The sequence below is a fragment of the Camelus ferus genome, chromosome 8 (genome assembly GCF_009834535.1).
Source record: "Camelus ferus isolate YT-003-E chromosome 8, BCGSAC_Cfer_1.0, whole genome shotgun sequence".
NCBI lineage: Eukaryota > Metazoa > Chordata > Mammalia > Artiodactyla > Camelidae > Camelus > Camelus ferus.
Genome location: NC_045703.1, coordinates 61,924,857 through 61,938,668, shown reverse-complemented (window position 1 = coordinate 61,938,668; position 13,812 = coordinate 61,924,857). Strand labels below are relative to the sequence as shown.

General features: G+C 37.8%; 1 protein-coding gene across 13 annotated transcripts in view; it reads left to right on the top strand.

The window, feature by feature from the left end:
• SYNE1 (spectrin repeat containing nuclear envelope protein 1) overlaps positions 1 to 13,812 on the top strand; it is a 427,871-nt gene that overhangs the window by 82,356 nt on the left and 331,703 nt on the right. For all 13 annotated transcript variants that reach the window (XM_032485189.1, XM_032485193.1, XM_032485194.1 and 10 more), the window contains exon 4: positions 11,629 to 11,724. In XM_032485189.1, coding sequence (XP_032341080.1) covers positions 11,629 to 11,724 — 96 coding nt within the window. The remainder of the gene's footprint in view (positions 1 to 11,628; positions 11,725 to 13,812) is intronic.

Below are 13,812 nucleotides of genomic sequence, written 5' to 3'. Positions count from 1 at the left end.
GAACAAATGATTAGGATCATTCACAGAGACAGACTACAAGAGACTTTGGGGGAAAGCTAGTAAGTTCAGCGACAGACAGAGAAGTCACTTGGTGGAGATGAACCCATTTGACTTGGCAATTAGCAAGCCCTTAGCCATCACTGGGAGTGGTTAGGTCATGGCAGAAACCTGGCTCTAGCAAACTAATGCATAGATGAGAGGTAAGGATGTTAGGACCTGAGTGTCTATTACATGTCTATGACACAGAGTATTAACTAAAGCAGAACATAGGATCTGGTAAGAGCTGTGTTTATAGTAAAGTGTGCTCTTAAATGTGTTCTATTGACGGGAATGATCAAAAACTACTAGAGAGGGTAGGCTGAAAAAGAAGGTTATTTTAAGACACAAGGTGCTTGAGGAGGCAGAGTAGGGAGGAAAAAATCAAGAGCACAGGTGGAGGGTGGAGGTTTAAAGCAGAGGAGAGACAGCTCCCCATCTGAGAGGAAGACAGAGGTGAGGTGGACTTGAATTTGAGGACATTCCCACCTAATGACCCCATGTTTTTTAGATTTAACAGAATAGTCTGTATTTCTGAGCAAAATAATTTATGTTAGGATAAATATTTTAAAAATTGTCAGCTAGCAATATGTTAGTCCTTTCACTTTTTAAAATTTATTTATCTTAGCAAATTCCTAAATTTTATGGAAGACGCTTAAGCTAATGTACAGTGTCACCTTGGCCACCAAAGGCAACAATTTAAAGATGTGTTTTCCAAAAACCTTTTCCCCCAGAGTTTTATTTTTAATTAGAAAAAGATAGTATAAGTAATCCTAACATTAGCATTGGTTATAATCTGTTTTCAAATGCTTTTATTTTCACATTTTCTCATTTTGTCAGATGGAGTAAAATGTTTGTATTTAAGCACCTTTGATTCAGTCTTTATGATATTTGGTGGAAAAAAAAAGTCTGAAATAGCCATTATTTTGGGTATTTTAAATGGTTTCTGTAAATGGAGATTCTCTTTCAATATACGATAAACAGCTCCAGCCTTAGGTCTATGGGGTTATTAAGGGCAGGCAAGGAACATTTTAAATACTGACTTGCAGGTGACCTCAGGCGTGATATGGGCGTCTCCTCACTTTTTTGCTAAACTGAAAAAAGGCACCATTAAACATGATTTACATTCTGTATTTGTTTGCTAAGGCTGCCATAATAAAGTACAACATATTATTGCCTTAAAATGAGAAATTATTTCATTATCTCACAGTCCTCCCTCTGAGACTCTGGGCAGAGTCCTTCTTTGCCTCTTCCCTGCCTCCAGTGGTGGCCTGCAGTGCTCAAGGGTCCTCGGTTTGCAGCTGCATTAGTCCAGTCCCTGCTCTGTGCCTGTCTGAGACTGTATCCAAATTTCCCCTTTATATAAGGACACTGGTCATGTTCGATTAGGAACCCCCTGCCCCATGACCTCAGTTTAACTTGATTACTTCTCTAAAGATCTGATTTCCAAATAAGATCACATCCTGAGGTTCTGGGGATTAAAACTTCTGTGTATCCTGGGGGGAGCCCCCAGTTCAATCCACGATGGGCTCTCTTTAAGAGCACATTTTGTTTTAATACCAAGTCAGATCCCTACATTCCTTTTAAAGGAAAGCTTTTGATTTTCCATGTTATTTTTTAAAAAATATTCCATGCTAATAATGACTTTGAGTGATGTCTTCACAGTCATAACATATCACTTTGGTGGCTGCTTTTCTTCTTCCTCAGTTGCCTTTCCACCAATGGTGCTAAAAGATAACATGGAAACACGTTCAGAATTGAAATTCAGTGCCATCTGTTTCCTAGTACACACTTTGGTGGGACTATTCACCAACTAAGATGAGGAGGTAAAGAAGTGAAGAGGAAAAAGTAAATGTAATAATACACCCCAGAAATCATTCTTTAATTGATTTTCTAAAACTAGTTTGGTAATTCTAAAAAATTAGTTATTTCCAAATATGCAACTAAAAGATTACAAGGAAAATCATTATTTCAAAATGAATAACACTTATTAATTTACTAATAAGAAGTATTAACTTATTAATAACATAGATGATGTAGCAAAACTTACGCAGGTGAATAAGCATTTGGATAATATTTGTCAAAGTTCCTTCTTTTAGAGCTATATTTTGTTTAGTCAGACATACATTCAGTAAATATTTTTTAATGTTTGTATGCTTGGTGAGATTCTAGATGTTGAGAATATACCAGTGAGCAAAACAGAAAAAAGAAGCCCTGCATTATGGTGCTTTTATCCCAGTGGGGAAGATGGACAGAAGAGAAGGAAAAAAGCTGTTCTGTCAAGAACAGACTGAAAGGGACACGGGCTGAAGCAGGGAGACAAGGCAGGAGGCTGTTGAGTCATCCAGGTGAGAGGTGGCTGGCTTGGACCGAGGTAGTAGCAGTGGGAGTGGAGAGAAATGACCATATTCTTGGTGAATTTTGAAAATAAAGCTGACAAGATTTGCTGATGGATCAGCGATGGGGTATGAGCAAAAGAGAGGGGTAAAGGATAACCCTAATTTTGTACTGACTAAAACAAATAACCTGAGGAATGTGCTTCCTTTAAACTTTGTAGTGGAGAAAAAAATTACATATGAGAGGAGATTTTTTTTCCAAGCAGATTTAAAAGTGGGCCGGAGGGCAGTTATGGCCTTTGGGATATTTATTCAGAATTGAATGAAATAATGAAGGAAATGGAAATGGTTATGCTGTTGGTCATGGGAAACAGAAAAGAATGGAAACTATCTTTTCACTTTTGCAAGCAGAGGTGGAAAATCATCACAATGGTGCTTTGATAAAGGGAGTGAAGGAGAAACAGATTATACGTAATATTTTTAAATTGCTTCACCTTGTTTCTGGCAATATTAGTAATGTCTAATTAAATTTTCTAAATCAGATGACAGAACCTACTAGACATTGACTCGGTTTTACGTGGCTACTGTCAGCGGTTGTAGTCATGACTGTGCTGTTCTAGTCCAGCTACATTGGCATTTTTAGAGTTTAGGGCAGTGGGCTCCTTGCCAACCATTGGGGGGTAATTGCTCCACATCTGCTGGTCAACCTCTCTTCCCTTCCCACTGTCCTCTCTGTTCCTGTTGTTTAGCGCACTGTTCCTGTCCATCAGATAACCATCAGAGCATGCGAGCACTGTAGACTGCGCCTGGGATGGGATGTCCCCCCTGACTCTCAGCCTGTGAAATAGCTCCTCCCTGACACTGATGTAAACCTCAGGTGGTGATTTGTTCGGCTCTGGAAGTGAAGGGCACGTTGTGTGTACAGTTCAAGGCACACAGAATGCACCTTGAGATCCAGCCTTTGCCTTAGGACCTCTCCACACACCGCGCAGAAGGCCGTCCGGGGAGCACTTCAGGCCGTGATTTATGTGTTGTTTTCAGCAAGCCTGACAGTGTGTGTCTCAACTAGAGTCAGGTTTTGTTATCTGTGCCACGGGCTCTTCTTTGAGGCCTTTTCCAGTTCAGCTGTATCAGTATCGTTAGATATCCAGCAATCACAGATTTTAAACCCTAGGATGTGTATTTAGTAATTTAAAGTAAAATGCTATAATTCTTGTACTATAAAATGTTTAAAGAGCTCTTTCCCCGAGAGGAAAAAGCGCTTAGTAAAAACTGCCAATTGTTCTGAGACTGAAAGTAATGATCGTAAGTGAGGACCTGGGTTGGACCCTTTCCTTTGCTAAGGACTGAACCGTTCCTGCTGCAAGTCCCCTTGGTAGCTGTGTGACGTCTGTCACTAAGGGGCTCTAAGGTTCTCACAGATGTGTGGACATCTGTTGATGAAGAGATGATAATGCCGGTAATGTTTCAAGGTAGGTTTGTACTCTTCCACATCACTGATTTCTATTTGACACCCGAAGCTTCTCTCTCCTTAATTGATGTGCATGTGAGTGCCCTATTCATGCAAAGTTTAAAATGCTAAAAATAAATTTAGTATGTTAACATTTGTATAATTCTGGATGTATAGGTGTACACTTGTCCATGTAAATTGACACTTTCTTCCTACTTACTCTTCCTCCCTTTTCTTTCTTTCTTTCTTTCTTTCTTTCTTTCTTTCTTTCTTTCTTTCTTTTCTTTCTTTCTTTCTTTCTTTCTTTCTTTTTTTCTTTCATGTGTTTAATTGTTTATCAATAACACTCAACTGTTTCTATTTTTTCATTTACCAATATCAATTGGTCAGAAAGTTATAAAACATCTTCTTATATCAAATACAGTTAGGTTCTCCTGAAAATGCACATTCTCATCAATAAAGAATGAATTTATTTTTGGTCACTTCTCTGAATCTCATCATGGCGTGGTAGTGGGAGGGCACTGAAATGTAAACTGTTACACTCAGGAGAGTTTTTCTGAAGTAATAACAAAATAGGCACATGTGTGTCAGTTGTGCCTTATTTTGTTGCAAGTGAATGAAACTGATTTTAAATGATTTAACCAGGAAGTGAGATCTATTAAAAAGATACAGGTTGCCTTAGGGTATGGAAAGAAATACTGACTGGGCAGGAAGGGGTTGACTCAGCAGTCCTGGGTTGCCCAAACCCTGCACATTCCAGATAAAGACCTGCCTTTAGAAATGGTCCTTGACTGGCTCCTGAGAGATAACCTCTGGGCACTTGGAATATTCTGCCTGATTGGAGCATGAGTCCTGGGGCCATGCTGTACTACTGGATAAGATTAGTTTATCTCAGTGAGCTGTATGGTGAACACTTGTTTTTGCTGGGGGTCGGGACAGGGGAAGACTGGAGACTGAGTAGCTGAGATCATTTATGTAAGCACTGCATGCCTCCGTGACAGAATCCAAACAAAAACCAGACACCAAGGCCTAGGCATGCTCCTTGCTTGGCAACACCCCCACACATCATTAAACATCACTGTTGGGAAAATTAAGCATGTCCCTGTGCACTTCCACTGAGGGGGAGCCAGTTACTCAGCTCTGAAAGCTCACATGTGGTTTCTCCTGGACTTTGTTCCATGTGCCTTTTCCCTTTGCTGATTTTAATCTGTGTTCTTTCACTGTAATAAACTGGAACCATGAGCATAGCAGTTTTTCTGATTCTTGTGAGTCCATCTAGTGAGTCGTGGAGGTGAGGATGGTCTTGGGAACTCTCAACACACTGACTAACCCAGTCCTGAGGAAGACAGAGGCAGGGGGCCTCACCAGCAGGACCTGGTGTCACTGTTCTTAGGTCATTGCCATGTGACAGCTGGGCTCCAGCCATCTTCTGGATCCAAGCAGAGGATGTAATGGGCCCAGCTCAGGTCACTCAGGTAACAGAGAATGGGAGTGTAGCTCAGACAGGAACACTGGGGCACATGGTGTGATTTGGGTTGATTTGTGTCTTTTCCAGTGTATATTTATACACATGGTGCTTCTCATTACTTTTCAGTCTTTCTTATATTCTTCTATTATTTTTAGTCTTTCTTATATCATCCATATTTAAAAATGTTTTTTTGTTAATATATATTTTATTTCTAGTGGAGTGGCAGGCACTTTAGCTGATCAGCTAGTGCTTCTCATGTTGATATTAAATAAAAATCACATTTACAGGTTTGGGTACTATTCAGAAAAAAATAATGTTAATACCTGTATTTTTGTACAAAGTATAAGAAAGCTGGACTCAAAACTTGTCATTTTATTAGGGGTGTGATAGATTAACCTCTCTGAGATTCAGATTCCTTGCTTTTAAAGAGGGGGTAATACTCCCATAGGTGGTGGTTATGAATGTTAATGAGGTTAACGTGTACAGCCCCTCAGTTTAGTGCTCAGCACATCGAGATGTTCCGCTGTATCTGATTCATTTTTTCCTCCTCTTCCTATTCTCCTTCTTTCCTTCTCCCTTTCATTTCTATTAAAATACCTGCTAAATATATATATATGTAATGTATACAAATCTAAGCCACAGAAACATCTAGTATATATTGAAATTCATATACGTAGTCTATAATAGTGACTACTTTGTCATGTTTACTTTATGCACCAACATTTTTTCATTTCTATATGGTTTTTTCACTTTCTTTTCTTCCAGTTTTATTGAGATATGATTGATATACTGTGTAAGTTTAAGGTGTAAATACAGAATGATTTGACTCCCACACATCATGAAATGATGACCACAGTAAGCTTAGTGAACATCCTTCATCTTATATAGATACAAAATTGAAGAAATAGAAAAAGATATTTCACATTGTGATGACAATTCTTAGGATTTACTCTCTTGAAAGCTTTCATATATAACATATAAGCACTGTTAATTGTATTTATCATGTTGTATATTACATTGCTCATATTTTTTTATTTTATAATTGACACTTTGCATCTTTTGACCATCTTCAACCAATTCTCCCTACCCTCATCCCCCATCTCTGGTAACAACAAATCTGGCCTCTTTTTTCTATGAGTTTGTTTTTGAAGTATAATTAACCTAGAGCACTGTTAGTCCCTGATACACAGCATAGTGATTCCATAAATTTGTGTATTCAAAATGATCACCATGATAAGCCTAGTTACTGTCACCATGAAAAAAGATTACATAGTTGCTGACTGTATTCCTCATACTGTACTTTTCACACCTATGACTCATTTCTTTTCTAACTGGAAGTTTATACCTCCTAATCTCCCTCACCTGTTTTCTCCTTCCAACCACCCCCTCCCCTCTGGCAACTACCTATTTATTCTCTGTATCTGTGAGTATGTTTCTGTTTTGTTATGTTTGCTCATTTGTTATGTTTTTTTAGATTCCACATTTAAATGAAATTGCACAGTATTTGTCTTTCTCTGTCTGACTTATTTCACTCAGCCTAATACCTTCTAGGTCCATTGATGTTGTCCTAACTGGCAAGATTCCATTCCTTTTTATGGCTGAGTAATATTCCATTGTATAAATGCCACATTCTTCTTTATCCATTTATCTATTGATAAGCACAAACTAAAGCAAATAATTCTAAAATTTGTATGGAAACACAAAAGACCCCCAATAGTCCAAGCAATCCTGAGAAAGAAGAACAAAATTGGAGACATCATACTCCCTGACTTCAAAATATACTACAAAGCTACAGTAATCAAAACAGTGTGGTACTGGCACAAAAACAGACACGTAGAGTAACAGAACAGAATAGAAATCCCAGAAATGAACCCACATTAAAATGGGCAATTAATCTATGACAATAGAGAAAAGGATATACAATCGGGAAAAGACAGCCACTTCAATAAACAGTGTTAGGAAAACTGGACAGCTACATGCAGAAGAGTCAAACTGGACTACTTTCTCATACCATACACAAAAATAAATCCAAAATGGATTAAAGACTTAAGTATAAGACTTGAAACCATAAAACTTCTAGAATAAAACATAGGCAGTATGCTCTTTGGTATAAGTCTTAGTAATGTGTATTTTTTTTTTTTTGATATGTCTCATCAAGCAAGATTAACAAAAGCATAAGTAAACAATGGGACTACATCAAACTAACGAGCTTTTGTACTGAAAAGGAAACTGTCAACAAAATGAAAAGGCCACCTACTAAATGGGAGAACATACTTGCAAATGATACATATGATGAGGGGTTAATATACAAAATATACAAAGTACTCAATATCAAAAAAATGAACAACCTAATTGAAAAATGGGCAGAAGATCTGAATGAACATTTTTCCAGAGAAGACATACAGATGCCCAACAGGCACATGAAAAGATGCTCAACGTCACTGATCATCAAGGAAATGTAAATCAAATCTACAATGAGATATCACCTCACGCCTCTCAGAATGGCTATAATCATTTCTATATAGCTTTACTTTTTTTTTAAATTAAAGTATGTATCTATTTAGAAAAGCACAGAAAGTCACAAGTGACAGAGAAACAGGTTTAAGAACATCTTGATTGTTTACATGAGTGCCTGCATGCCTATTAAGTATTTACATGTAGCATCATCTCTATATAGTTTTAAAATGTGAGAATTCCTTAAATTTTCATTCTGTGCCAAATATCTTTTTTTCATCAACATTACTCTCTTAATTTCATATGAATGAAAATGTGAGATTAGATGGTAGATAAGGATTAAACATGTCCTGGTGCCTGCGGACTAGTAGTAAAGTGATGCAAGTTATTCACACACACACACATACAATGTTAGAGAATAGATTGCTTTTCCCGGTAAAAATTATGTCAAAGATATCTATGCTTTCTCTGATTTCATAAAGTTCAAGGAGAAACATTTGATCTATTTGATCTATTTTTAAGTCCTAAGAGATAGGAAATAAATCTCATTACATGTCATTAAAGAGGCTGCAAAAGTAAAGGGGGAGGAGAAGAAATTAGAGAAAAATACTTGGTGAGGTCTATTCCACTCTTGAGTTAACAACGAGGAGCACAGCCAGACACAGACGTGTATGCATTTCCCCTGAGTTTCCAGAGACTTTTATACCAGGCAGCCCTCTGACAGCCAGAACTTAGGGCTTAAACCTACTTTGAGGAGAGTTTCTGGAAGGGAGTAACCACAGGAGCAAAGTACCGCTTTCTCTTGTTTTCTCCACCTCCTTCTCCCCTGAAGATATTCCATTCTTTGAGCATCTCAGATTCAGCACGAATATCTGTAGAACATCTAGTCATGACTGACAGAATCAAGGAGAATATAATTTTTCCAAGTACTATACAAAAAAAGAGCTTATAATTTTATCTTAATAAAAAAGAGATATCTGTGGTCTTTAAAAATGCCCAATAGATTTCTGTCTAGTTCTTGAAACTGCAAATTGTCAAGCCATCAGAACAAAGCACATGATCTTATTTATTTTCCATGAAGTTGGGCCCCAACGAATTACCCTCATTTCTATACCTTCCTGAATCCTTCCTGATGCTGTGAGCATTTATATGTATATGACAGGAGAGGCATTTTAGCTGAGAGGTTTTCTATTAAAACATTGTTTCAAAATACAAATATAATGTCACAATAGCCAGGATCTCCTCTAGTTGGTCATTTGCTTTATATAAACAATACTTTATGCAAAATGGGATGGCAAAACTTGTCCAGTAATTACGAGGACTTTCCTTTATTCTGGTGTAATTTTTGATAAATAAAAGTGTCTTGTTGGTTTTACACAACATTTACATTATGCACAATGGGATGGAGCTTGTAGAAATAGTAAGATCATTCTCTGGTACTCATTTTTGCTAGCTCTTTGCAGTAAGGTTGGCCAGAGGTTTATTTTCTCCCTTTTTTACTGGTTGAGGTATTAAGTAAAGACTTGATTACATAATGCTAGGTTCCATAATGTATTTTTCTGTCTCTTTCTGGCTTACTTCATTTAGAATGATGATCTCCAGGTCCATCCATGTTGCTGCAAGTGGCATTATTTTATTCTTTTTTATGGAACAATGATTAGGAGAGAACACTTAACCTGAAAGGAAGAATTTGAGTCACATCTATCCAGCCAAAATTTTGTGAAAAAACAGAGGGGTCAGAATTGCGTTTGGGGAATGGCCACAGTTAGGAAGAAAGGAGACAGAGAAGAAGAGGTCTGTGAACCAGACAGGCTGATTGGAGAGGTTTGGGGAGGGTCAGCTCAAGGAGAGGTTGGTACCCACAGTGCCCAGAGGGTCTGATGGGCCACTGACAAGTTCAGCGGCCATTGCTGATGTGAAGGGCACTTCTAGGAGCAGCTGGAGGGAAAGATGAGCATGTGGAATACAAGTAGGGATTCAAGAGAAGACACATGTTGGGGCAGAAGTGGGGCCAAGAGAAAGCATTCTTCAAAGTGGCAGAGCCTTGCATATGTTTAAAGGCAGAATAGATGGGTGGATGCATGCATGCAATTCATCATTTTTTTAGGTGTTCAATTTCTTGGAAATTTTATTATTTCATGAAAATTTTCTGCTTTGTTTAATTTTTAATATGTTTCAGGTGAACACAAAATATGAAAATTAATTTGTATTTGTTCACAGAATATCTCACATATTTATTGATTTCTTTCTCATTATTCCATTGTATTTATCTTATTAGGATACAAATGGACTTTTTGAATGATAAATACACCTTATTTTTAATGATTATACATAGCTTATACAATAATTTTGATTCTTATCACATCAAAGATTTTTCATCCTAAAGGCTCATTTTGTTCTGAATAACTTTACTTATATGCTTAGAATATAAAGTCACTATTACATTTTTGCTATATAAATAATAAGCAGTGTGAATAGTGGAATTTTAAAAGGAATGCTTGAAAATGAAAACTTATTTTTGAACATGCATTTCACAGCATGAGAACAAAATGTCTTCAGCTGCTCATTTTATAAAGAGAAAAAAAAGCATTTAAAATTAGAATTGTACCATTCAGACGGTAATTCCTGCAGTCGTAAGAGAAATATAAATGCACTGTATCTGTGGGTAGAGAGAAACTCACATTTCAATAAAACATTTGGTGATTCAATATCTCTACATAGAACTCCTTCCTGGCTTCCTTCCTCCCTCCCTTCCTTCTTTTCTTTCGTTTTCTTTCTTTGTTTCTTTTTTTTGGAAAGAAAAACGATTGAAAGTCAAGAATACAGATTAAGCCTTTAACATGTTCGGTAAGAACCAGAAAACTATAGAGCTTGGACCAGGTTATACATTTTTTAAAGATCTGTATTCTGTGAAAAATCTAAAGACGCAAACTCTATTGACTATCAACTTTAGCATCCTTACTTTTTTTACTTTCTTCTGAGCCAAGAGGTACCTTAATTGAAGGTTTCATGAACCCTAGTATATTAAGTATTTTAATGACCTTCATAAAAAGAATAAAAGACCCTCCATGAATTGGCCAGGGGCTTTGACTTGTTTTTCTAGTAGTGGCGATACACTTGCCCTGAGCAGTCTGTACTCCTGCGCCTCTGGTCCTCTGGGTTCAACGCCACACTGCCAGAGAAGGTTTGCTGGATTTGCCAGCTTGTGGTTTGTTTCTTTTTTAATTTATATTTTAAATTTTTTATTGAAGTATGGTCAGTTTACAGTGTGTCAATTTCTGGCGTGCAGCGTAATGTTTCAGTCATACATATGCTTGTGCAACAGAACGTCGCCAGCTAACCCACAGGAGATTCAATCTGCCACCCTGGCTACACTAACAGTGCCCCCACAGCAGGTCACTGAGCTGGCGAGGTTACCTTGGAGAGAACGTTCGTAGAAATCTGGCACCGGACTCAACCCAGTAATGTGCTCACCCAGGGTGAGGCAGGGAGGTTGGTGCAGTGTATGTGGGGTACCTCCTGTTCCCTCGGTAGCTCCTGCTTTAATCTCTCTCCTATCTTTTATCTTGGCAGTGCCGTCTTTTCCTTCCTTTATCCCACATCACCCGACTTGTGTCAAAACTCCCTTTCTGGAAAGACTCTGGTCTGTATATGAAAACTCAAGCAGTCAATCTCCTGAGGCTTTTGACTCTTAAGTTTATTTCCAAAGGATTGTTTTTCTCTTTGCATCTATCAAAAGATAATTGACAATCATATCCCAAGTATAGAATTTTGGCATTTAGACATGTTTCATCAAATTTCACCACAACGAGTAGCAAATGTATGACAGAGAGAGAGAAGCATTTTTTTTTTTTGCATTTATTCTTTTTTTTTTTTTTTAATAGCGGAAACCCCCAATGGTGGTAGATGATCTTTTTGAAGACATGAAAGATGGTGTGAAGCTACTTGCTCTCCTGGAGGTCCTGTCTGGGCAGAAACTGGTGAGAATTTTTCCTGTGACCAGACTTATCAAATTGTTCCCATTTGGAATTTGGGGGTTGTGGAGTTGGGAGTGGTAGGGGCGCTGCCCACGTAAGAGAAAGTTGTTCTCTTTTGCAGTGGGTGATACACAGGAAACGCTAGTTTATTGGTCACTTCTGGGAGCAAGGAACACCTTTCTTGTTCCTGTACACCTGTAGTACATTTAAAACATTGTATATAGTGGTAGCCATTTTTGAAGTAAGAGTAAAGAACTTCATCAGTAATCAGTCCTGGTTGACTCCTGATCCTGTATGGTATCCAGGAAGATTATTTGGAAATTAACATCTACCTCACTTTAAGTGCTTACTTTCCATTTGGAAAGGATTGTTGGTCCGTATCTGTGTATTTATATGGTTGTTGAAAATTAAGCTTGAAATCAATGTGGCATTTTTTATCCGCTGGTGGACATTCTCTGTCATCGGTCATTTGTAACAGGAACAACATGTTCAGAATCATTTGTTTTCATGCTCAGCAGAACCAGCAGAGTGGAAAACAAATTGACAGTGACCTATAAAACATATTTTTCTACATTACTCGAATCATAAAATATTTATTTGTCTCGGGCTTATGTTTTTTCACTTCAGAGTAGTGGAGAAGTAAGTAGTTTGCAAATGTAAGTTATTTACAAGCGATGTTTACCATAATTTTTTACAAGGGAGATCAGAAAATAATCTTCAGAATGTTATATAACACACTAGACAGAGGGTCCAAAATTGGGAGTATTTTTTTCTTAATCTGTTGCAGCTTTTTAAGCTGCACAATTATTGTTACTTTGATAACTGAGTTTTTTTTTTAAAAGTGCTTTTGCCTAAATGTAAATTTCCAATTAACTTCGTGCGGCGAGTCTTCAACATAGCTTTTGAAAAAAAGTTATTTGTTGAAAAATACACACTGATAATAATTTTGTGTAAGTCATTATCTAGTTGGATTCATATTGTAGCAGGTGCTTTCGGTTGTCCCAGTGCCATCTCAGCTCACCTCTGATTTCAGCCACGTGATGTGGACATGATCCTCACACACCATTAACACTCAGCTTCAGCACTGGCACCATGTTTCTGGGTTTCTGCCCTCAGCGCTTTTATCAGAGCCACAACTTGCACAGGCGGCCCTGAGATACGGGACAGAAAATGGTCCCAAAGGAGATGGGAGTCCGTGAATAAAAGCTCCAGCCTGGCATTTGCAGGAGGGACGATTCTGAGGCATAATTCACACATCTCATAGAGTGCCCCATAAGATCCCCAGTGGGCCTGAGCCCTGGCTGCCTACTGAGGAACCCTCAATAGCACACCCTTTATTGGATTTCCCTCCTTCCCTGTCTCAGTCTCCATGCATCCTCACTCCTGCTACCTGAAGTCACCTCCCCAGTAAACATGCACCCATATCCTTGTCTCCAGCTCTCCTTTGGGAGAAATCAAACAAGATACCCATGAAAAGCCAATCTGGAATAAACAGACATAGGCATGAGCTAACTGAACTGGATCAACATTAGGATGCAGGAATCATCGAACTGAAATTCTCCCTTGATTGCCTGATGTAACTGGCCATCTTTATATATCCTCCTGAATTAAGTTATTTCCTCAAAGGTTGAAGGAACCTTCATTACAATCAAATGAGTATTTTAAAAGTTGTCATTCTAAGTGTCAGTATAATTCTGCCATTGTACTTGGCTAACAGTATACAGAAACCTCGATGGACATTAATCCTCAAGCCAAATTATTCTAGAAAAAGTGATTAATTTGACACAGGAATCCTACTTCTATTTAAGTGTCCTGCTCATTCAGACGTAGTTAGTATTATAGGATCAGTATTCTCACTGAACAGATAAACGGAGACATACAAGGACAGTTTCCGATTTAATCTTTATTATTTTTTTATACTGAGACCTTCAAGGTCCTGAATTGCATAAAGTGAAATTACTCTGGAATTTTAAAGAAACTATGGCAATGGTTATTTAAATTTTGTACCTGTGGACATTTTGGTTCAGGACCACATTAAGACGAAAAGCATCATTTAAGGGAATGAGAATCCTAAACATTCTTGAAGAGCTA